The following is a 26,100-nucleotide window of genomic DNA, read 5'->3' on the forward strand; positions in this document are numbered from 1 at the left end:
GGCTACTTTGAAGAATCTCAAATATGAAATATATTTTGATTTGTTTAACACTTTTTTGGTACTTCACTATTATTCTACAATGTAGAAAATAGTCAAAATAAAGAAAAACTCTTGAATGTGTAGGTGTGTCCAAACTTTTGACTGTTACTATAGGTAGGGTTAAAAGTGAATAGGCAATCAGGATATGCCTGTATAATAAACACTGTAGCAGCAGGATATGTGGAGAGTGTGAAAGTGTGTGTATGTGCCTGCGTGTGACATCGATATGTGTGTGTGTGTGTGTGTGTGTGTGTGTGTGTGTTGGACACTGATGGAAAAAGTACCCAATTGTCATACTTCAGTAAAAGTAAAGATGCCTTAATAGAAAATGACTCAAGTAAAAGTGAAAGTCACCCAGGAAAATACTACTTGAGTAAAAGTCAAAGAGTATTTGTTTTTAAATATACTTAAGTATCAAAAGTATATGTAATTGCCAAAATATACATAAGATCAAAAGTAAAAGTATAAATCATTACACATTCCTTATATTAAGAAAACCAGACGGCACAACTTTCTTGTTATTTTTATTTAGCCAGGGGCACACTCCAGCAACATAATTTACAAACGAGGCATTTGTGTTTAGTGAGTACACCAGATCAAAGGCAGTAGGATGACCAGAGATGTTCTCTTGATAAGTACATGAAATGGACTTTTCAACTGTCCTGCTAAGCATTTAAAATGTTTCCAGTACTTTTGGGTCTCAGGGAAAATTGATGGAGTAAGTATGTGTGAGTGTGTGGGTAAGAGTTCAGTGAGTGTGCATAGAGTCAGTGTAAGAGAGTCACTGCGTTTTTTGGTTGATCTAAGAATTCAACACGTTACAAGTATTCCTTTTATAAAGGAAAAACTTGATCTGCATGATGTGTATTGGCGACTCTTACCAAAACCCCTCAAACTTTGTCTTGTGTGTTGGTATTGTGATTGTGTGCTTCTACCTTGAGCCTGGGTCATATTTATGTTATGTGTGTTTGTGTTGTGTCTGTGTATGCTGTGCTCTTTATGTGTGATTGTGCTACCTATGCGCCTGTATGTACAGTACCATGCCTCTGTGCTGGTCAGTGATGACCTTGCCTGAGTTGCTGGACATCGATGCATGTCCATGATGTACAGGACAGGACAGTCTGTTGCTATGAAGGGCACTGTATGTACTGTACTGTATATTTACGGTCAGGTTGTATTCATATTGTTCCTGCCATCCACCAGAGCGTTATCAATGTAATGGTGTGAGCAATAACCTGGTAATAACCTGGTAATAACCTGATGATATTAATAAGGTCTTGTTATGGGACCTATATCCATTCTAAGGCCGGAAACCAAACTGAGCATGTCTGTCCGTCCATGCTGGGGACTGTGGTGACTACATCATCAGCTAGGATGACCTCACGGACTGTGTGGTGACTACATCATTCGCTATAACCTCTCACTTAACAGGAAGTAGTATTTTCCTCTCTATCAAAGAGCTCTTCTAAATGGGAGGGCTTATGTGTAGTTTATGTCCCCGGGGTTGGTCATAGCAGCTTGCCATTGTATTAATCATTGTTGGGGAATCCAAGGGGTGTGGATAATACAGAATGCACTGGTTGGTCCCCATTTGTTTTACTTGTCAGTGGAGTGAATAATTGGGAGTGCTGACAATATTAGCCACAAAGAATATTCTAAAAGATACAACTGCGAGAGTAAAAAAATGAAAAGGCATAATGTCTGAACATTTTTCGAATCAATATGACATCGTGTGTAAGGTCCTCGGGTGCCAAGAGCATTTACTATGTCTGTTATATATTATATAATTATATATCAGTTCTGTCCTGTGTCACAGCCAAACTCTGCTTTATGATAGAAAATTATGCTATACATCCCCTTTCATACTACTATGGTTTTAATCAGTGTCGTAAAAATACTTTAAAGTACTACTTAAGTCTTTTTTGGGTATCTGTACCTTACTTTACTATTTCTTTTTTCCAACTTTTACTTCACTTCACTATACATTCCTAAAGAAAATAATGTACTTTTTACTCCTTACATTTTCCCTGACACCCAAAAGTGCTCGTTACCTTTTGACAGGAAAATGGTCAAACTCACACACTTATCAAGAGAACATCCCTAGTCATCCCAACCGCCTCTGATCTGGTTGACTCACCAAACACAAATGCTGTGATTGTAAATAATGTTTGAGTGTGCCCCTGGCTATCCGTCAACAAAAATGTAAAAAATAAAATTGTAATGTCTGGTTTGCTTAATATAGGGAATTTTAAATGGTTTATACTTTTTCTTTTCTTTTCTTTTCTTTTTGATACTTAAGTATATTTGAGCAATTCCATTTACTTTTGATCCTTAAGTATATTTAAAACCAAATACCAGTACTGGGTGACTTTCACTTTTACTTGAGTCATTTTCTATTAAGGTATCTTTACTTTACTTGTCCACCACTGGTTTTAATTGACATGAATACTATAGGGACTGGACTGTATGTTCCATTTAAATGATTGATTCAATAGTTTGGTATAAAAAAAAAACATCTTACCAAAACTGGAAATACAGCATTTGTTTTGCAGATACCACATTTTCTTTGCATCCCTTAAAAAAAAGACGTTCGTGGCTCAACAGCATTGATACAATTTGGGGTGGGGTAGTGAGGGGTTTGCTAATACAATGGGGCTCATCTTACAATTCTCCCAAGGAATAACTATCAGTTGTGCAACAGCAGCTCCAGCGTCCCTAGGTGACCGCGCCACTGAGCCCGTGCTTGCTCCACCGCACCCCACTCCACGTCTGCTGCCACCCTGAAGGTAGATGCATCACGCGGGGGAGACTGCACATTGGCACCCCCTTTCTCCCCCCAGCCTCCAGCCCTCACACACCACTCTAGTCTACACTACCGTGGCTTTGGTTGGCCCCTTTTGTCCTCCACACCTTGATGTCCTCTCCAGTCTCCACCACACCTCTTCCTGTCCCAGTAGCCTCTCCCTAGGTGAGTCTTTCCTCCCACCGTGTCACTTCCCGGTCCCCTCTGTCTTTTCCTCCTCTATCGCTCATCCACTCTCCTTTTGTCATTTGAGAATGCCTCGCTCCCTCTCTCTCACACACACACACACACACACACACACACACACACACACACGTACGCTCCTGTGCTCACTCTGGAGGGGACACCGCCTGTTCTTCTCTCTGCTCACCTCCCGGCTGCTGGCTGACTCTGTGAGCCGTGTCTGTGTCTATGGTGCCTACACTCCGCCATGTGTGAGGATCTGGGGGTTTCAAAAAGCAGCAGCAGGCCCTCTCCATGGTCCCAGAGTTACCAACGGCAGCAGTAGAATTAATACACGGTAGACTTTAGATGAGTTCTAACACTAACTTTTCGCTGACATGAAACCTGTACTGTAGCCGTCCACATATTAGAGGAGTTGATCATTTTATATACATCACAGCTTTACTTCTCCTTACAGTGACGTATTAGCAGCTGGTGCTGTACAGACAACCACACCTTTCACTGTGTAATTGAGGGACTTCCTTCCCATGGTCATGGATCATTTTCAATAACAGAGCAGGCCAATAACTGACTTGGTTTATAACTGGAATAGTTTGTCTCCAGCAAATTCCAACGGCTCTTTTTGTGACTAGACTGTGCAGAGTGGAGATGATTGAACTGGTGAAACTGGCGTCGGAGGCAGTTAACAGTGCTTAAGGTTCTGGAGCAGTGAATCAAATCAAATCAAATTGTATTTGTCACATGCGCCGAATACAACAACCTTACCGTGAAATGCTTACTTTGCAAGCCCTTAACCAACAATACAGTTTAAAAATAGTTAAAAACATATTTACTAAATAACCTAAAGTAAAAAAATATATAAGTAGTAACACAATAAGATAACAATAATGATGCTATATACAGGGGGTAGCCGGTACCGAGTCAATGTGCGGGGGTACAGGTTAGTCAAGGTCATTTGTACATAGGGTTAAGGAGTAAAGTGACTATGCATAGATAATAAACAGTGAGTAGCAGCAGTGTAAAAACAAAGGGAGAGGGGGGTGTCAATGTAAATAGTCCGGGTGGCCATTTTATTAATTGTTCAGCAGTCTTATGGCTTGGGGGTAGAAGCTGTTAAGGAGCCTTTTGGTCCTAGACTTGGCGCTCTGGTACCGATTGCCGTGTGGTAACAGAAAAAACAGTCTATGACTTGGGTGACTGGGCCTTCCTCTGACACTGCCTAGTATATAGGTCTTGGACATCAGGAAGCTTGGCCCCAGTGATGTACTGGGCTGTACGCACTGCCCTCTGTAGCACCTTACGGTGGTCGGATGCCGAGCAGTTGCCATACCAGGAGGTGATGCAACCGGTCAGGACGCTCTCGATGGTGCAGCTGTAGAACTTTTTGAGGATCTGGCGACTCATGCCAAATCTTTTCAGACTCCTGAGGGGGAAAAGGCGTTGTCGTGCCCTCTTCACAACTGTCTTGGTGTGTTTGGACGATGATAGTTTGTTGGTGATGTGGACACCGAGGAACTTGAAACTCTCGACCTGCTCCACTACAGCCCCATCAATGTGAATGGGGATGTGTTTGGGCCTCCTTACCATGAACTGTATTTGTCCCCCACTTTATCTTGAACTGCCTTTACTCACACTAATAATATCCCTCCAACAGGAGTGAAACTCTTATCAAATACAATGAAAGCCTGCAGTGATTAAATAAAGAGGAAAGTGTTGGAGTTTACAGTAGACATCAGATGCAGAGGTAATTTGAGGTTACACCTGGGAAGAACTGCAATTGCTATCGTATTGTCAATGAAAGCTGTTAAATCAATAGTAACTGATCATAAAACATGAATTGTACACGTTATGTACAACAGACATTTTGTATGAAATTACTATTTGATGTGTATAATTTATGCACATTAAAATTGATAGCGTTGGTGATCAAACACAAAAAAATTGGTGTACATACATTTTGCCACATAATGAGATTTTAGAAATGTGCTTCCCATCGCAATATCTTCATATTTTATTCATTTTCCAAAGATTTTTGGAGAAAGGAATATAAAGTCTTTAACCTAGAACACTTACATCGAAAATCTCTAAATTAGAACTTTCCCTCTGATCCAAGGTTGCCATACCACCACACTTAGTTAACAAAATATTTTTTTTACAAACAAGATGATATCACCCTCTCCATGATATTAATATGATATGTTCTGTGATCTGTAAACAGCTGGTTATCTTGCTTTTCCATGATAAGAGAAAGTGCTGAGGATTTCCGGTTTGTGAGCACATTTGGGCTGAATCTTTCACACGTCACAAATTGCAGATGGGATGCAGTGATCTTGAACAGCCGATCACATTTCCGTGACCATCTGACACCTTCCATTTAGGAAAATAATACTTTCTATCTTAGCATACCCTCTGCTGCTGTTGCAGCAGCCAGCAAAATGAATTATGCCTGGTAGACTTTGTTATGCTTTAACCTCCAGATAGATTCTCCATGTTTTGTTTCATTGGATTGATTAGATGAAATGCTTTAATCTTTTATCTGTTCATTCTGGGCGGTAATCATTTTAGCAGTTTTGTATTATTTCGGTATTTCTATGTATTGCTGTTGATATGCCTATCGCCACAATGTTATTTCCATTATTGACATTGTAAGAGCGTCGATATATTTAGTGATATCTTTCACAAAAGTAAACAGTTTAGTTCACATTTTGTTGAGATGCACAAAGCGTATCGCATTCACATTTCTTAACCATTCCTACATATTTCACACAAAATATGTTTTCTTTCTCTGCATATCCTCTATGTAGAAGAGCAGTGGGCAGCAACCTTAGTCTTTGACAGCTACAGGGTATCAGCTTTTCTTTCAGCCTACCACAAACAGAATTGATTCTGCAAATCAAGGTCCTAATAATTAGTTGATTATTTCAATCAGGTGAGCTGAGCTGGAACAAAAGCCTGCATACCCTGTGGTTCTCAATTACCAGGACTGAAAACCACTACTAGGGTTAGCCCCAGCCTTAGAGCTCACACCAAAGCTCAAAACACATTCATATATTCCATATATTAGCAGTACATCAACAAGTCAACTCCGGTCAACAGAAGTAAGTTGATATTCCGGTCAACAGAAGGTCAACAGAAGTAAGTTGATATTCCGGTCAACAGAAGGTCAACAGAAGTAAGTTGATATTCCGGTCAACAGAAGGTCAACAGAAGTAAGTTGATATTCCGGTCAACAGAAGGTCAACAGAAGTAAGTTGATATTCCGGTCAACAGAAGGTCAACAGAAGTAAGTTGATATTCCGGTCAACAGAAGGTCAACAGAAGTAAGTTGATATTCCGGTCAACAGAAGGTCAACAGAAGGTCAACAGAAGGTCAACAGAAGGTCAACAGAAGTAAGTTGATATTTGAATTATGTCTTGAGGTGGTTGTAAAGCATTTTGCTTCTGTTTGATAACAGAGTAGATATAGTGTTCAACCTTATTTTTCAATTACCTTCCATAAAATAGATTGTAATTCCCTCTTCAAGGAATACATTCGGTACAGTGTATGTGATATGAATGTGACAGATAAATATGAGTTGGGTTAACTGGTATAGAGAGAGTTGTAAATCACTGTACTGTGATTCTCTGTCTCAACGGGTTTAATTAGTCCAGAAACTCTTCTCTTGTCTGATGACTGACCCCCCCCCCCCCCCCCCCCCCCCCCACACACACTTCCTCCCTCCCCCTCTCCTCACTGTAACAACCTACCACCATATAAATGCCCTGCAATTTGAAGACCAGTGGCCTCAGGAGACTGAGTTGCTACAAATAGCTGAAAGAGTTGGAAATTGTCATTTCATAGCACTAGAATGGCTCGCCTGAGACTTGCGTAATGCCATCCTAATTGACTGTTGTATTTTCTTTGGCAAATATTATAGTCCCAGACATACCTCAAAATGGGTTATAGCTAGGCACTAGAATGTGATTATACTGTATGTTGAGTCCTTTAAAGGATTGAAGTATAACCAAAACGATTGTGTTTTAACATGATAAAACACTAATTCATTTAACAATATCTAGTGATGGACATTGCTTGAAACATGTACAGCCAAAGCACCAGATGAGTATGCAGGATGCTCAGATGGCCTTGTTCCACTTTACAAGAACAAATGGCTCTGGTAACAACATGATCTTATACACCACACTGAGTTGAGAAGTGGTCCTGTCCTGTTGTCAAACATTCAACCATCAAAAGGCATCAAGAAGGATTATCTTTGAACAACGTTATAAACCCACTGTTTGCGTGGCCTGCTATTATCTGATGGTTGCCTGTGGTGTTACTCTATTTCATAGTACGTGAACAAGCCCATTTATCCCTATCTGTCATTTTCGAACTTGTGAGGAGGTATCTGTCAGTTCTCGTCCCAGGGGACAACTGGATGGGCAGGTTTTTGCTCCAATTGAGCTCTTCATTTAATTGACAGTTCAGTCCAACCTAATAAGTGCTTTAACAGATTTGAAATTGATTTGCTTGAAGGCTTTGTTTTCACCGTTTACTTTGTGTGAAATACATGTTTGATGGACTTGCTTCGTTACACATGGCCCCTCGATATGACAATTGTGATGAGGCATCCATTTTAATGCAGCATATAGTCAATTAAGAATGACAATTGAATTGTAAGTGATAAGATACGGTAATACATAGTGGAAACACCAAAAAGTTGAACCAGACAGTTCTGGACATAAGATGTTACCTCCCAAGATGCGTGTAGTGTTACAACAAAACTTTTAGAAACAGAATTATGTATGGGTTTTTAACATATGTAACATGCTCATAACAGTAGATGTGTTCAAGAGCTCCTTCATTGAGGCCTTGAAGATGGCTGACTCATTGACCCACCTGAACATGAGTTATAAAAGACCAAATATCAGACAAATATGTGGTGTGTCTTTATTCAAGTTGTACACCTTAGATGTACACCAACTATAAGGTGAAATGACTTACAAATGCTGTCAAAATAGGTTGAGGCCTATTTTGTATGGGCTCATTTGTAGTGATGTGTAGGCGGAATATATAGAAAGGGTATCTACTTACATCAAACCTATCCACACAGGATGGATCATGTGAGTCCGGTTCATATTACACTCATTCCTTCTATTGTGTAGGCTCTACAGCAGGACTATATCCATGCAGGACTATATCCATGCAGGACTATATCCATGCCACAATAATTAGTCTATCAAGCTACAAGTATCTGATAGTTAACTTCTGCTTTTAGATAATAATATAATGGATGTTTTTATGCATAGGGATTTAAGTTGATACAATGTGGCTGGTTACTGGAATGATGGCCTTATGATTTGTCAAACATAGAAAAATATGTTTCATTATTCAATTTTGACAAGTATTATACATGTAATGCGATACTCTATGTTCAAATGTGATGCATATAAAGCACTAAAGTTTGTATAGAGCATCTTTTGAAGGACTAGCAGGAGCAGAATGAGATGAGGGGTTATTTTGGTGATGGAGATTAAGGCAGCCTTTTTGTCATTTGTGCGAGACAAGCCATTCATCCATCCAGTTCACAGCCAAAAAAAGGCTGGTCCCAGAAATTAGCAGTTTCAGCTCAGCAGCAAAGTCGTCGGGCTGTGAAGGCAGAGAGAAATTGACTAATTAGCAATGCGCACTAAAACTTGACGGTTCTCTCTATTTACAGCGAGGGAAAGACTCGGTTTTTCTCCCCCTTTCTCTTTTCTTTCTTCCATAGATGTTTGAAATCGCAGTCATTTACGCTCGACAGTTTTTACAATAGCCTTGAGCCATAATTTTGCGAGTCTCTTCAGCATCCATACCCCTGCATGGTCTCTCTCCACCGGCCATGCACGACCGTTTCTCTCCCCAACCGTGGATTTCCTATTACTCTCGTTACGACTCACTGAGCCCCAGGCCCAAGGATAATGATGTGTTGTTTCTTGGTAGCATAATTTGTCACACGTATATTTCTTCTTCTTCTTCTCTTGCAGAAAGCACAGCTCCCTCTCACACACTCACACACTTCTTGTTAATTCAGAAGAACAAATTACCAACGTCAACAAATAACCTGAAATAGTGACTTTATGAGTTGAAATCAATCATTATTTTGAGGCACCGACCATAGACTTTTAAAGGAAAGGAATACAGCAAAAGAAAAAGGAGAACAAAGGAAAGCCAAGTGAGAATATTGGGAACCTAAAGCTTTACTTTCTTTTTTTGTCAAGATCGTAAGTCAGGTAAGTTTGGCTTGTTCTCAAGCAAGCTGCTCACATCATTTAGTTGTGACAGGCGCTTTAGAAAATGTGGCGACTATGAAACGAGGTAGTACAGGACGCTTATATCAAGTTTACAAACATATTTCATACAGTAAATGCATGTTTGGCGTTATACAGCAACATACCCATGTGCGTGTTTCATTTATATTTGAGGGATAACTGCATGGAATTAATAATTTCGGATACTCACGTTTGAATAGTCGTAACTCAGGTATAAGGGAAAACGCACACGCACAGTGATGATGTCGGCTGTGTGAGGGACAAACTAATTGCTTTTGTATCACTCCGTGCGTGCATTTGTGGATGTGTAAATTTCCTCATTGTGGGAGTGCAGCAAGATAAGAGGAGAACGATAAGTGTTAGCTGAATGCTGCATAGTATCCGTGCACGGCACCGTAGGGGTTGCCTTTTCCTCTAATCCAATAACTTAAATTGCGTTATCGAAGATAATAAGGCGATGCAGCATCTCCTATAATATTTTGTTTTGACAGTGCGCTTCAAACAACAGCGTCCATTTAAAATGATATTGTCTTGAACGACTGACAATAGCAAGGGAATAGCACATTATTGGGACTATACGTTTTTGTTTTCTCTTCCGACCTGAGCCAAAGTTCAAATGATACCGGACTGAACGATATTGTTCACTGTAGAATAATATCGGAGGGAGCAGCATGACGGTTTACAAGTTCAGTCGTGTGTATATCCACCATTTAACCATGTTGCTCGGTATAACGTGAAGGTATTAGAGACAATTCCAGCCTGACTGTAATGATGATATCATGTTATGTTATTCACAAATAAATGGGCTAGCGGTAGGCTAAATGGCTTGCGTGGTGTATTTGTTGCCTAGGTGGCGTTAACAGTCAGGAAGTCATGTCCAGATCCGGTGATAGAACCTCCACCTTTGACCCTACACACAGTGACACCCTGCTGCACGGGCTCAACCTGCTATGGAGGAAACAGCTTTTCTGTGATGTGACTCTCACTGCCCAGGGACAGCAGTTCCACTGCCACAAAGCCGTGCTGGCATCCTGCTCACAGTATTTCAGGTCTCTCTTCTCCAGCAGTCATATGCTCAACAACGAGGGGAACAACAACAACAAAGACCAGGGGAGCAGTGGTACCCCGTCTTCCTCCCCAGATGACAAGCTGATGGCCAGCCCCCGGTCCATCAACAACTTGGTCCTTCAGGGCTGCTCCTCCATCGGACTACGGCTAGTGCTGGAGTACCTGTACACTGCCAATGTCACGCTCTCCCTGGACACTGTGGAAGAGGTGCTCTCGGTCAGCAAGATCCTCAACGTCCCTCAGATCACCAAGCTCAGCGTGCAGTTCCTCAACGACCAGATCTCTGTGCAGAACTACAAGCAGATCTGCAAGATCGCGGCGCTGCACGGCTTGGACGAGACCAAGAAGCTGGCCAACAAATACCTGGTGGAAGATGTGCTGCTGCTGAACTTTGAGGAGATGTGCGCCATGCTGGATGCTCTGCCGCCCCCGGTGGAGTCGGAGCTGGCCCTCTTCCAGATGTCGGTCCTCTGGCTGGAGCATGACCGGGAGACTCGCATGCACTACGCCCCGGACCTGATGAAGAGGCTGCGCTTCGCCCTCATCCCGGCCCCAGAGCTGGTGGAGAGGGTGCAGTCGGTTGACTTCATGAGGAGTGACCCTGTATGCCAGAAGCTGCTGATGGACGCCATGAACTACCACCTGATGCCCTTCAGACAGCACTGCAGGCAGACCACAGCCAGCAGGTGAGGACAGATACACACACTCACACACACACACACACACACACACACACACACACACACACACACACACACACACACACGCAAATAAGGGTTAGGAGGAGTGTGTAAGATGTTGTTAGCAAAGGTTAGTAAAGGTACTAATATTGCATACTTGCATAAGGTTAGGGTTAGTGAGGATGCTTTAGAATGGTCTACCTTATTTTGCATACCATCTCAATTCCAACGCAACACTATATAACTTAGTTAACTCTTGGTAAAATATTTTTTTCTCTGTAAAGGTTTTAAGTGCAGAACATATGGAGGAACATACATTTAGTCAATAGTTGTACAGTACATTCAGGCATTTTTTCTGAAATAAGAAATTCATCTCATTATATAATTATGCTAACTTTGGAGAAGGCGACAGGAAAACTTCAACACAAAACAGAATTCAACATATTCACACATGTCAATATATAGGCACACATGTAAATATATAACATAAGAGCACATAACATTTGTGTTGACATAACCTGGGTAGATATCACCTATAACTTATAACCTATTTATACACAACCAGTAGGTATATTTCTTTATTAGCAAGGAATGGAAAACAACTCATGGGTTATAGAGTTATAGGTCTGAGTGATCCATACTTAGGAAAGTTGCTTGGTCTGCCTCACCTACAGTACACAACCATTGGAGATACAGTACTGCATGGCCAGGTATGCTTGTCATGGTCTGTTTGTCATGATGAGCATTTTCAGAGATAATTAATGGACAGGATGTTGACAGGAAGATGATTGATTGGCAGTGCTTTATGATGCCGTTGTTTATAGAACACAATTTAGTTATTATAAGTCTCAAGTATTATGGAGCAATTTTGACTTTTATATTTGTCTAACGTTATCTGCTTCATTCAGAAACAGTAGACTATATGATTGGAAAAATATTTGCACAGTATTGTAGAAAATAGAAATCCACAATTATATTGCAGTTGTAGGGTACTATTCATTTACCGGGGTAATTTATGGCATGGGTAATTTCACTATTTCTTTCTCACAATATCTTTATAGAGCACATAAGTGGAAATCCAATAAACAGTTTTATCATAAATTCAGAGAGGAAACAGCTGTGATATTACAAAGCTGATTTTCTGTATTCAGAGGTAACACTATTATTAGGAAGTATTATCATGTACATTCACATGATTGTTAAGATGTTACAGCTATGATCTACTGGATATAGCTCACCGGCGTTGGCCAATATGGACTTTTCTCCATGATAGGGAACATTATTTTGTTATCTAAGTCTTCCATATAGAAAACGGTTACTGTGCATTCGGAAAGTACTCCAAAAAATACATACAATAAAAAGTTATGTGGAATGGAGAGGGCCTGCATGTGCTGTAGCATGTAGCCATTGCCTCGTAGTCTCAGTGAGATACCCATAGATGGGTCCAGACACAGCACAGATCTAGGGTCTAGACTGCTCATATTCGTATCACAATCCACTGTTTCTCTCCCCTCAATGAATTAGCCTTATCTATGTTTAGTGGCCATTTGCAGGTGAGAATAACCCCCCAAAACACGAGTCGGCCAGTATCCAAGTGGGTGCATGAGAGGGCGGTCATTTAGTCAATCGTAAAACGAGAACGGATGCAAATGCCTGGAATTAATGGCCAATGTTGTTTAAACGACTGTTACTTTGTGGTTAGTTGTTTAATTGCATTGCACTTAATTAGATGACTGGACTCAATGTACAGTAAAGTATGTGGCCCTGAAATTGTGTTTCACAAACCAACCCCACAGCTCAAGAATACGCTGCACAATTGGCTCAGAACTATCACATGGAGAGTCTTTGCCAATGGAATAGCAAGATTTTATGTAGTAGTTGATCTACTGTGTATTGTCCAGTCATAATATTATTTGCCTCACTGTATGGAACCCTGGCACCCTGTAGAAAAGTTCTGATGAGTTCACACCTAATTGAACAGATATCTTTAGGCTGTAAACCCTCTTTAGACCGAAACCGAATGAAAAACAAGCTTTATTGAAAGATTTATCATAAATTCAGAGAAAAAACAGCTGTGATATTACAAAGCTGATTTTCTGTATTTAGAGGTTACAATAGTATTAACATGTTGTTACCAAATACATAGGAAGTATTATCATGTACATACGTGTGATTGTTAAGACGTTACAGCTGTGATCTACTGTATATAGCTCATTTAGCGTTGGCCAATATGGATTTTCCACCATGATGGGAAACATTATTTTGTTATCTAAATCTTCCATATAGAATACAGTTACAGTGCATTCGGAAAGTATTCAGACCCCTTGACATTTTCCACGTTTTGTTATTTTAGAGTTTTATTCTAAATTTTTATTAAATAATTTTCTTCCCTTGTCAATTTACACACAATACCCCATAATGACAATGCAAAAACATAATTTTTGCAAATGTATTACAAATAAAAAACAGTTACTTAAGTATTCAGACCCTTTACTCAGTACTTTGTTGAAGCACCTTTGGCAGCGATTACAGCCTTACAGTTTTCTTGGGTGTGACGCTACAAGCTTGGCACACCTGTATTTAGGGAGTTTCTCCCATTCTTCTCTGCAGATCCTCTCAAGATTTTCAGGTGGGATGGGAAGCGCTGCTGCACAGCTGTTTTCAGGTCTCTCCAGAGATGTTCCATCGGTTTCAAGTTGGGGCTGTGGTTGGGCCACTCAAGGACTTTCAGAGTCTTGGGCCTCCCGGGTGGCGCAGTGGTTAAGGGCGCTGTACTGCAGCGCCAGCTGTGCCATCAGAGACTCCAGGCTCTGTCGTAACCGGCCGCGACCGGGAGGTCTGTGGGGCGACGCACAATTGGCCTAGCGTCGTCCGGGTTAGGGAGGGCTTGACCGGTAGGGATGTCCTTGTCTCATCGTGCACCAGCGACTTCTGTGGCGGGCCAGGTGCAGTGCGCGCTACTAGTCCCTACCACTGAAAAACATATCCACAGCATGATGCTGCCACCACCATGCTTCATTGTAGGGATGGTGCCAGGTTTCCTCCAGACGTGACGCTTGGCATTCAGACCAAAGAGTTCAATCTTGATTTCATCAGACCAGAGAATCTTGTTTGTCATGGTCTGAGAGTCCTTTAGGTGCCTTTTGGAAAACTCCAAGTGGGCTGTCATGTGCCTTTTACTGAGGAGTAGCTTCCGTCTGGCCACACTACCATAAAGTCCTGATTGGTGGAGTGCTGCAAAGATGATTGTCCTTTTGGAAGGTTCTCCCATCTCCACTGAGGAACTCTGGAGCTCTATCAAAGTGACCATCGGGTTCATGGTCACCTCCCTGACCCTTCTCCCCCGATTGCTCAGTTTGGCCAGGCGGCCAGCTCTAGGAAGAGTCTTTGTGGTTACAAACGTATTCCATTTAAGAATGATGAAGGCCACTGTGTTCTTGGGGACCTTCAATGCTGCAGAAATGTTTTTGGTTCCATTCCCCAGATCTGTGCCTCGACACAATCCTGTCTCTGAGCTCTACGGACAATTATTTTGACCTCATGGCTTGGTTTTTGCTCTGTCAACTGTGAGACCTTATATACAGTAGGTGACAGGTGTGTGCCTTTCCAAATCATGTCCAATCAACTGAATTTACCACAGGTGGACTCCATGAAAGTTGTTGAAACATCTCAAGGATGATCAATGGAAACAGGATGCACCTGAGCTCAATTTCGAGTCTCCTAGCAAACAGTCTGAATACTTATGTAAATAATGTATTTCTGTTTTTTATTTGAATACATTTGCAAAAAATGTCTAAAAACCTGTTTTCACTTTGTAATTACCGGGTATTGTGTGTAGATTAGTGAGGAAAACATTTAATTTCATACATTTTAGAATAAGGCTGTAACGTAACAAAATGTGGAAAAAGGAAAGGGGTCTGACTACTTTCCAAATGCGCTGTCCCTGGTGTCATGACTGTCCAGATAATCCAAATAGATCAGGTTTGCAATGAATAACTTCAATCAGACCCCCTCTCACCTGCAGAGGGGGGAGAAAATAACTAGTGGGGTTTGACATTCACGTCCTGTTGTAAATGAAGGGAGAAGATCCAGGCCTGCGCTCTCAAGATTCACCAAAGGAATGTGCTTTGTTTCAACAGACCCTTTTTCCTGCTGAAACGCTAACACATTCAAAAATGAATAGTGGAACAATATTTCTAACGTAGAACGTGGGGAATGGTCTGAGGCGAACTATAGAACACTAATGTAATTTTGTTTGTTATTTTGTGATGTCATTAAAAATGTTATGAAGGAAATACTGTAACTTGGAAAGTATACACACTACATGTATGAAGTTTCCACACTATGCGTTGTGCATGTAATATGAAAATGATAAAAGTGTTTTCCATAACTTTGCACAGTGAGTAATCACCGCCCCGGATTGAGGTCAGGGAGCGTGCCAGCCTGCCGGAACAGCCCCTTTCGAGCAAAGGGTATAAACGATGGGTTAAGAAGTTAACACGGGACCAGAAAAGTGTGAAGCTTCAGCTACATGTTTAAAATGGTTTGAACTTTGAATCTCAACAAGAGGTGGAGACGATAAACTCACCTCCCGGACAATCACTGGTATGGCGGATTAGCTGTCCTAAGTAAAGTTACTTCGAAAGTGAATTTAAGCTCAAACCATCGTATTACGCTACTCTCATCACCACACTGGGGAACCATCGATATGGCTGGCCATTATTTCTTCAAAGAAGCATCTTCAAGAGAAAATGGAAGGAACATCAACTCTGTAGTTCTGTTCAGGACCCAACGACAAGTCACCGGATACTGGATAACTACGAAGAAGGACAACAGTAGAAGACTTGTTGGAACCCATTTCGGATTATCAGAGCCTTACAAGCATGCAGAGAAAATTCCCTACCCCCTTTCCAAGGCTGCCCGGTTCACTGAGAGACCCCCGGCGAACCCAGGCATTTCACGTAAATACATTCATCATTATTTTCTCAAAGCGGGCGGCGGTTCGTGTGCAAAGTATATGGTTACTTTAGGTGGTAGTAGTTTCTGAATGTTGCAATGTTAAGTGTCTCTTTCTCTCTATCTTTTCTTTAACAAGAAGCCATGTTGTTGTCATTCCGCTAGGGACCTATTTTCAACGTGTTAAGTCTCCAGTCAATAACTGGTGCAGAGTGTGTATGTTTATCTGTATTCCCATTTAAGTAGCTAGTAAATAAATAATTCAACCAATTTGTGTAGTACTGAATCATAATTAAGGCTCAGGTTTTTGCAGATGCAAGGTTACGACTGTTCAGAATGACATGATATGAGGTTTTGATTAATACGTTGACTGGTTATAGATGTGACCGGGAAAGACCTTTTAGAGTTTAATTCGGGAGATGGTAACTCTTTAAAGAACCGCTCTTGTGGTGCCCCAGATCCTAATGAGTTAGTTACATGATTAATTGAATTGGGCAACAATTAAACATAGTTAGTTAATTAGATAAATAACAGTCTTCAGATTAATGTTAAAGTCAAGTCACGACAATGGGCTACAATTCAATGACAACCAACACAATGACGTTGTTGGGATTAGTTACAATTGGCTTTCTACTCAACAAAAACGGTTCTCTGTATGTTTATGTGTGCAACTGGTTGTTTTATTTAATCTATATATGTTATGTAATCTATGTTTCCCGGCTCTTGTCCCCCCAACCCACTCCATACCCTAACCCACCTCCACACCCCAACGCCTCCACCCGAATCGCTCCAAATCCCAAACCCCTCTACACCCCGAAACCCTCAACACCTCCTCACCCACACTACTCCAGGATTCGTTCCAATAAGAGGATGCTGTTGTTGGTGGGTGGCTTGCCCCCTGGACCCGATCGACTCCCCAGTAATCTGGTCCAGTACTACGATGACGAGAAGAAGACATGGAAGATCCTCACTAGTGAGTAGAAACCCAATCTTTTACCGATATGCTCTTTCTGTTATAAGCTTAGTTAATAAAGAGGAATCAACGTGCCAACATGTCAACGTACACATTTTTCTACTTCATATTCATCATCTCCAGCAACACCCCAACTTCAACCTATGTGATAATGGAGTGTTTCAATGTTTTGTGGTCAGAAAGATACAGGAAGATAAGTGTTTACAAACCTTTGCCTACTTATAGTTGTTTAGAATCACATAATGTACACCAGATAATGTCAAAATTGCTTCTAATGACATTGTTGATCATCTGGTGTGCATATTTTTGACTACAAAACATAAAAATACACCGTATTCACATTTGTTGATGTTGTGGTGGGGCAGAAGATAATGAACCTTACATGTTCACAATTGTGAAATGTCCCTTCAATCGATTTTTGGGTTGAATTCACAAAAAGCAATCAACATAATAATTTAACCAGATTTCAACCACAAATGAATGACAGGATTTTAAGAAGTGGTTTATTTCAAGTTGAACATTCCTAAGGTTTTGTCTTGAGCACAGGTTCATTTCCAGGTAAAATGAAGGGAAGAACAAAAGGAGTTCCTTAAATCCTAGAGGTAATGATGTATCACTGTCACTTTTAACGCACGTTTTTTTAAACTGAGCGTGGCTTTACAGTAACAGCCCTGTGGCGTGGAGCTTTCCGCCTGGTTTTCCCTTTTTTTGCTGAAATCTCTTGGCAAAGATGCATGGCCAGATTTATAATAATCTAATAATCTTGTGAAGTGTAGATCTAACATTTTATAATTACATGTTACTGTCCAGCTGCTTTAAAATACAATAATATTAAGTTATAATATATTATTATAAAATATTGAATATGCCAGATAGATAGCAGAGCGAGGGAAGGAGAAAACATCCCTCCAAGATGATAAAACCATTTGGTAATTGGACATGCATGGACGTCTTGAAAAACCTTGCAAAGCCAAAAGATAATTGTGTGGGTCTTTTTTTGCCCAATAATATGTTAAAATATATTTTTTCCCGCAAATGTTGACATTGAATTGAATAATTCTAAAATTCCTAATTATATTGATTTTATGGTACAGTTGAAGTCGGAAGTTTACATACACCTTAGCCAACCACATTTAAACTCAGTTTTCACAATTCCTGACATTTAATCCCAGTAAATATTCCCTGTCTTAGGTCAGTTAGGATCACCACTTTATTTTAAGAATGTGACATGTCAGAATAATTGTAGAGAGAATGATTCATCTCAGCTTTTATTTCTTTCATCACATTCCCAGTGGGTCAGAAGTTTACATATACTTAATTAGTATTTGGTAGCATTGCCTTTAAATTGTTTAACTTGGGTCGAACGTTTCGGGGAGCCTTCCACAAGCTTCCCACAATAAGTTGGGTGAATTTTGTCCCATTCCTCCTGACGCCTTCAGGCGTTTGGAAATTGCTCCCAAAGATGAACCAGACTTGTGCAGGTCTACAATTTATTTTCTGAGGTCTTGGCTGATTTCTTTTGATTTTCCCATGATGTCAAGCAAGGAGGCACTGAGTTTGAAGGTAGGCCTTCAAATACATCCACAGGTACACTTCCAATTGACTGAAATGATGTCAATTAGCCTATCAGAAGCTTCTAGAGCTATGACATAATTTTCTGGAATTTTCCAAGCTGTTTAAAGGCACAGTCAACTTAGTGTATGTAAACTTCTGACCCACTGGAATTGTGATACAGTGAAATAATCGGTCTGTAAACAATTGTTGGAAAAATGTCCTAACCGACTTGCCAAAACTATAGTTTGTTAACAAGAAATTTGTGGAGTGGTTGAAAAACGAGTTTGAATTACTTCAACCTAAGTGTATGTAAACTTCCGACGTCAACTATATATAGTTGATGGTAGAACTCCAGAGTATATAATGCACACAGAACTCAAACAAATTATCTAATTGCTCCTGCAAATACAAAGAACAAGCTTTCTATTACAGTACTATCCTGTAATGAAAAAGCAAAAACAGGCTTTTAGAAATGTTTGCAAATTATAAAAAAAAAAAAACTTAAATATAACATTTACATAACAATTCAGACCCTTTAATCAGTACTTTGTTAAAGCACCTTTGGCAGCGATTACAGCCTCCAGTCTTTTTGGGTATGACGCTACAAGCTTGGCACACCTGTATTTGGCGAGTTTCTCCCATCCCTCTCTCCAGATCCTCTCAAGCTCTGTCAGGTTGGATGTAGAGCATCGCTGCACAGCTGTTTTCAGGTCTGTTTTCAGATGTTCGATCGGGTTCAAGTCCGGGCTCTGGCTGGGCCATTCTAGGACATTCAGAGACTTGTCCCTGTTGGAAGGTGAACTTTCACCCCAGTCTGAGGTTCTGAGCACTCTGGAGCAGGTTTTCATCAAGGATCTCTCTTTACTTTGCTCCGTTCATCTTACCCTCAATCCTGACTAGTCTCCCAGTCCCTGCAGCTGAAAAACATCCCCACAGCATGATGCTGCCACCACCATGCTTAACCGTAGTGATGGTGCCAGGTTTCCTCCAGATGTGACGCTTGGCATTCAGTTCAAAGAGTTAAGTCTTGGTTTCATCAGACCAGAGAATCTTGTTTGCCATGGTCTGAGTCCTTTAGGTGCCTTTTGGCAAACTCCAAGCGGGCTGTATTGTGCCTTTTACTGAGGAGTGCCTTCTGTCTGGCCACTCTACTATAAAGGCCTGATTGGTAGAGTGCTGCAAAGATGGTTTTCCTTCTGGAAGGTTCTCCCATCTCCACAGAGGAACTCTGGAGCTCTGTCAGTGTAAGCATCGGCTTCTTGGTCACCTCCCTGACCAATGCCCTTCTCCCCCGATTGCTCAGTTTGGCCAGGCGGCCAGTTCTAGGAAGAGTCTTTGTGTTTCCAAAATTCTTCCATTTAAGATTGGTGGAGGCCACTGTGTTCTTGGGGACCTTCGATGTAGAAATGTTTTGGTACCTTTCCCCAGATCTGTGTCTCGACACAATCATGTCTCGGAGCTCTACTGACAATTACTTCAACCTCGTGACTTGGTTTTTGCTCTGACATGCACTGTCAACTGTTGGCCCTTATATAGACAGGTGTGTGCCTTTCCAAATCATGTCCAATCAATTGAATTTACCACAGGTGGACTCCAGTCAAGTTGTAGAAACATCTCAAGGATGATAAATGGAAACAGGATGCACCTGAGCTCAATTTCAAGTCTCATTGCAAAGGGTCTGAATAGTTATGTAAATAATGTGTTTCTGTTTTTTATTCTTAATACATTTGCAAAAATGTCTAAAAACCTGCTTTCACTTTGTAATTACAAAGTGTTCTATGGGACTCCCGATCGCAGCCGTTTAGGATCGAACCCGGGTCTGTAGTGAAGCCTCTAGCACAGCGATGCAGTGCCTTAGACTGCTGCACCAGTTTAGTGTCCTATGCTCAGTCTCAGTTGAGTATGTTGACCCTTTGAGATACACCATTATATTCTTGCCACGTTCCAAAGATCAAACAGGTGCTAATGGGAAACCTTATCTGTCCTTTGCATCATCATCATCATCATCTTCTGTCTCTCAGTTGAGTTGTTGTCCTCTTGTCTGGCGGGGAGCATCTCTCACTAATGTCTCTCCATTCATCGGTATTAACCACTGGCCGATGCTGTCAAATACCCTGTATACTCTCTCACAATACAATACAACTTTCTAGTCCATTTGTCACAACTGCTCTCAATCCCACCCCAGACAACACACAAACAACAATCACTTTGTGCCCATAGTTATTTCTGGTCCTGGTCTGTTGGTGCGAGTATCATGTTCCATGATGCCATTTTAACACATTCCATCTGTAGCTAGATAGAATTGTTGTAGTGTTCCCAAATATTACCCACCTGTTTACTATCTGTCAATACTCAACAAGTTAATCGTCTGCTCTATTTGGTGTTACATTAATGGTATTTTAACATTTGCCTCAGATTTTTTCATACATGTACCTGTTTTCGAAAAACATTGATATTTCACTGTTGACATTTTTTTCCATTAAAACTCATCGATATGTGTAACCGTGTAAAACAACTAAAAGGTAAATGGGGATTACCATTATTCAAAACTAAAAGTTAACGCTCAAATGGTCCGAGTCTGAGTGGAAGGACAAAACTGCAAAATCATCCCCTTAATGTAACACATCGATCGCCACCTTATGGAGCTGCTATTACACCGGATGTGGAATAGAGCATGATTAACATTCAATCATAACTTTTCAGGACAACGTTTGATTAAGACTTTTATCAACACAGTTTAAGGAGAATCTGATCCCTCTCGTCGCGTCAGATCACTGCAGCTCGTCTGTTCTACAAACTAGAGGAACACTTGCTTGCCATCTAGTGTACCTAAAGCACCGTGAAGAAGCAGGGGAGGAAAGTAAGACAAAGACAGTGGCTCATTTAAAGTAGTGACTGTCTGTCCACAGGCTGATTCTACAGTACCTTGAGTCAACATTGCATTAACACCTCATGGCTTCAAAAATAAATCGTTATCCGTGACGTTAGATGGCAATAGTAATGCAACGTTGGTTGGTCCAGTTGCCGTTGAGTTATTCTGTCGACCCCGACCAAGCGTGTTTCAATGCGAGGTATCTAACTCCCTCTAGTGAGCCTGAGAGCGTACTGTAAAGCTAAGACAAGTCCAATTCTAAGGGGCTGGGTTTGTGCCCCATAGTGGTCTTACTGTTTAGGCTCCAGTTCTAAGTTAGGGAACAATTCATTGACAAAAATGTTTGATATCAACATTCAACTTTCAACATCATGATCCCTGATCAAATGAATTAGCCAACTTGAACGTGTGTTATGGATAGTAAAACCGCTGTTTTGAGTCATGTTATTACCTTTACCCCTTAATGCAGGCAAAGTGTCTGGTTACCTATGTAAATAAGGTATCTGTTTTGTATTTTTTAATAAATTAGCAACAATTTCTAAAAACCTGTTTTTGTTTTGACGTTATGGGGTATTGTGTGTAGATTGATGAGGGGAGAAAATGATGTAATCCATTTTAGAATAAGGCTGTAACATAACAAAATGTGTAAAAATGACGGGGTCTGAATACTTTCCGAATGCACTGTTCTAAAAAATATATATGTTTCTTCATTATATATTTTACTCCCCTAATTGGAGTAAACTAATGGGCAACAACATTTAGGCTTCTACTTCCAGCTTATACATACTATGTACATTTTACGGACACAGTATTCTTTACATTAGTTATCTTGTTGTTTTTTTGTCCCACCCTTCAACTGAACCCCTCCCACCTATCTCTGAACACCATCCAGTTTTGATTTCTGTTTTCCATGTATTTTCCAACTGTGCTGAGATGTTTCACAAGTTCTGGACCTTTCTATTCTCATAGTTTTTCAAGTTTGTAACTTACATTTTTTTGGTTAAGAGCATTATTATATTATTGATCGATTGACTATTACTTTTCACATTACCCATTAGTGCTATTTGCAGAGTTAGGTAAATGTTGCAATTCTTTAGCCATTCCTGAACCTGTGACCAAAATCAAGTCACATACTGTATGGACAGTACCAAAACAAATGATCTAATGGTTCTGTCTCTTCGCAGCAAAATCTGCAGAGCTGTGATGGTTTATTCCCCCTATATATAACATTCTATTGGTTCCAAGGATTTTGTATAATCATTTAAATTGAAAAAATGTAGGTTTTGAATCAAGCGTTTTTCATAAATCATGTGTCATGGAATCGGTACAAAGAAAATCTCTTCACAACTATTTTGCAATCTAATGGCACAGTTGTCAAACCTTAAAATAAACTGGTATAATTTTCTATTATTCACAATTTTCTTTAACCAATTTTGGTCTTTAATGCAGAAAAGTTCCTTACTTTCTCCCCCTTCCACTTGCTCTCCCATTTTTTGCCGTAATGCTGCAATTAGTTGGCTGTAATTTTGATTAGAGCAGACATTTCCTACCCTAACCAGAAATCGTGGATGGATGGCAGCATTCGCACGAAACTTAAAGCGCGTTGAACTGCATTTAACCATGGAAAGAGGTCTGGGAATATGACTGAATATAAACAGTGTAGTTATTCCCTCCGCAAGGCAATCTAACAAATGCCAGTACAGGGACAAGGTGGAGTCGCAATTCAACGGCTCAAACACGAGATGTATTTTGCATGGTCTACAGGAAATCATGGACTACAAAAAGATAACCAGCCACGTCACGGACACCGACGTCACGCTTCCAGACAAACTAAACACCTTCTTTGCCCGCTTTGAGGATAATACAGTGCCACCGTCGCAGCCCGCTAACAAGGACTGCGCCTCCCCCACTCCTTCTCAGTGGCTCACGTGAGTAAAGCATTTAAACGTGTTAACCCTCGCAAGGCTGCTGGCCCAGCCGCATCGTCAGATCATGCGCAGACCAGCTGTCTGGTGTGTTTACAGACAAATTCAATCGCTCCCTATCCCAGTCTGTTGTCCCCACATGCTTAAAGATGGCTATCATTGTTTCTGTACCCAAGAAGGCAAAGACAACTAAATGACTACCTCCCCGTAGCACTCACTTTTGTCATCATGAAGTGATTTGACAGACTTGTCAAGGATCATATCACCTCCACCTTACCGGCCACCCTAGACACACTTCAGTTTGCATATCACCCCAACAGGTCCACAGACGACGCAATCGCCATCACACTGTACACTGCCCTATCCCATCTGGACAAAAGGAATACCTATGTAAGAATGCTGTTCATTGACTACAGGTCAGCGTTCAACACCATAGTACCCTCCAAGCTCATAATCAAGCTGGAGGCCCTGGGTCTCAAGCCCGCCCTGTGCAATTGGGTCCTGGACTTTCTGACGGGCCACCCTCAGGTGGCGAAGGCAGGAAACAACATCTCCACTTCGCTGACCCTCAACACTGGGGCCCCACAAGGGTGCGTGCTCAGCCCCCTCCTGTACACCCTGTTCATCCACGACTGCGTGGCTATGCACGCCTCGAACTCAATCATCAATTTTGCAGACGACACAACAGTAGTGGACTTGATTACCAGCAACGACGAGACAGCCTACAGGGAGTATGTGAGGGCACTCGGAGTGTGGTGTCAGGAAAACTACCTCTCACTCAACGTGATCGTGGACTTCAGGAAACAGAAGATGGAGCACCCCCCTATCCACATTGAAGGGACCTCGGTGGAGAAGGAGGAAGGTTTTAAGTTCCTCGGCGTACATATCACAGACAAACTGAAATGGTCCACTCACACAGACAGTGTGGTGAAGAAGGCGCAATAGCGCCTCTTCAACCTCAGGAGGCTGAAGAAATTTGGCTTGTCACCTAAAAACCTGACAAACTTTTACAGATGCATAATCGAGAGCATCCTGTCGGGCTGTATCACAGCCTGGTACGGCAACTGCACCACCCTCAACCGCAAGGCTTTCCAGAGGGTGGTGCTGCCCTCCATGACACTTACAGCACTCAATGTCACAGGAAGGCCAAAAAAGATAATCAAGGACATCAACCACCCGAGCCACTGCCTGTTCACACAATGCCACTCTAAATAATGCCAGTTTAATAATGTTTACATATCTTACATTATTCATATCACATGTATACACTTGTATTTTCTACCATCTATTGCACCTTGCCTATGCGGCTCAGCCATTGCTCATCCGTATACTTACATGTACATATTATCATTCACCCCTTTAGATTTGTGTGTATTAGGTAGCTGTTGGGGAATTGTTAGATTACTTGTTCGATTTTACTGCACTGTCGGAACTAGATGCACAAGCATTTCGCTACACTCACATTAACATCTGCTAATGTACAGTGCCTTGCGAAAGTATTCGGCCCCCTTGAACTTTGCGACCTTTTGCCACATTTCAGGCTTCAAACATAAAGATATAAAACTGTATTTTTTTGTGAAGAATCAACAACAAGTGGGACACAATCATGAAGTGGAACGACATTTATTGGATATTTCAAACTTTTTTAACAAATCAAAAACTGAAAAATTGGGCGTGCAAAATTATTCAGCCCCTTTACTTTCAGTGCAGCAAACTCTCTCCAGAAGTTCAGTGAGGATCTCTGAATGATCCAATGTTGACCTAAATGACTAATGATGATAAATACAATCCACCTGTGTGTAATCAAGTCTCCGTATAAATGCACCTGCACTGTGATAGTCTCAGAGGTCCGTTAAAAGCGCAGAGAGCATCATGAAGAACAAGGAACACACCAGGCAGGTCCGAGATACTGTTGTGAAGAAGTTTAAAGCCGGATTTGGATACAAAAAGATTTCCCAAGCTTTAAACATCCCAAGGAGCACTGTGCAAGCGATAATATTGAAATGGAAGGAGTATCAGACCACTGCAAATCTACCAAGACCTGGCCGTCCCTCTAAACTTTCAGCTCATACAAGGAGAAGACTGATCAGAGATGCAGCCAAGAGGCCCATGATCACTCTGGATGAACTGCAGAGATCTACAGCTGAGGTGGGAGACTCTGTCCATAGGACAACAATCAGTCAGTCGTATATTGCACAAATCTGGCCTTTATGGAATAGTGGCAAGAAGAAAGCCAAAGATATCCATAAAAAGTGTTGTTTAAAGTTTGCCACAAGCCACCTGGGAGACACACTAAACATTTGGAAGAAGGTCCTCAGGTCAGATGAAACCAAAATTGAACTTTTTGGCAACAATGCAAAACGTTATGTTTGGCGTAAAAGCAACACAGCTGAACACACCATCCCACAAACATGGTGGTGGCAGCATCATGGTTTGGGCCTGCTTTTCTTCAGCAGGGACAGGGAAGATGGTTAAAATTGATGGGAAGATGGATGGAGCCAAATACAGGACCATTCTGGAAGAAAACCTGATGGAGTCTGCAAAAGACCTGAGACTGGGACGGAGATTTGTCTTCCAACAAGACAATGATCCAAAACATAAAGCAAAATCTACAATGGAATGGTTCAAAAATAAACATATCCAGGTGTTAGAATGGCCAAGTCAAAGTCCAGACCTGAATCCAATCGAGAATCTGTGGAAAGAACTGAAAACTGCTGTTCACAAATGCTCTCCATCCAACCTCACTGAGCTCGAGC

At 41.2% G+C, this 26,100-nt stretch overlaps 1 protein-coding gene across 1 annotated transcript in view; it reads left to right on the forward strand.

Annotated features, from left to right (window-relative positions):
• Window positions 1–8,811: 8,811 nt before the first annotated feature.
• klhl14 (kelch-like family member 14) overlaps window positions 8,812–26,100 on the forward strand; it is a 43,653-nt gene continuing 26,364 nt past the window's right edge. The window contains exons 1-3 of the mRNA XM_021589256.2: window positions 8,812–9,277; window positions 10,167–11,070; window positions 16,872–16,993. Of these exons, the coding sequence (XP_021444931.1) occupies window positions 10,190–11,070; window positions 16,872–16,993 (1,003 nt within the window). The 5' untranslated portion in view covers window positions 8,812–9,277; window positions 10,167–10,189. The remainder of the gene's footprint in view (window positions 9,278–10,166; window positions 11,071–16,871; window positions 16,994–26,100) is intronic.

The sequence above is a fragment of the Oncorhynchus mykiss genome, chromosome 28 (genome assembly GCF_013265735.2).
Source record: "Oncorhynchus mykiss isolate Arlee chromosome 28, USDA_OmykA_1.1, whole genome shotgun sequence".
Lineage (NCBI taxonomy): Eukaryota > Metazoa > Chordata > Actinopteri > Salmoniformes > Salmonidae > Oncorhynchus > Oncorhynchus mykiss.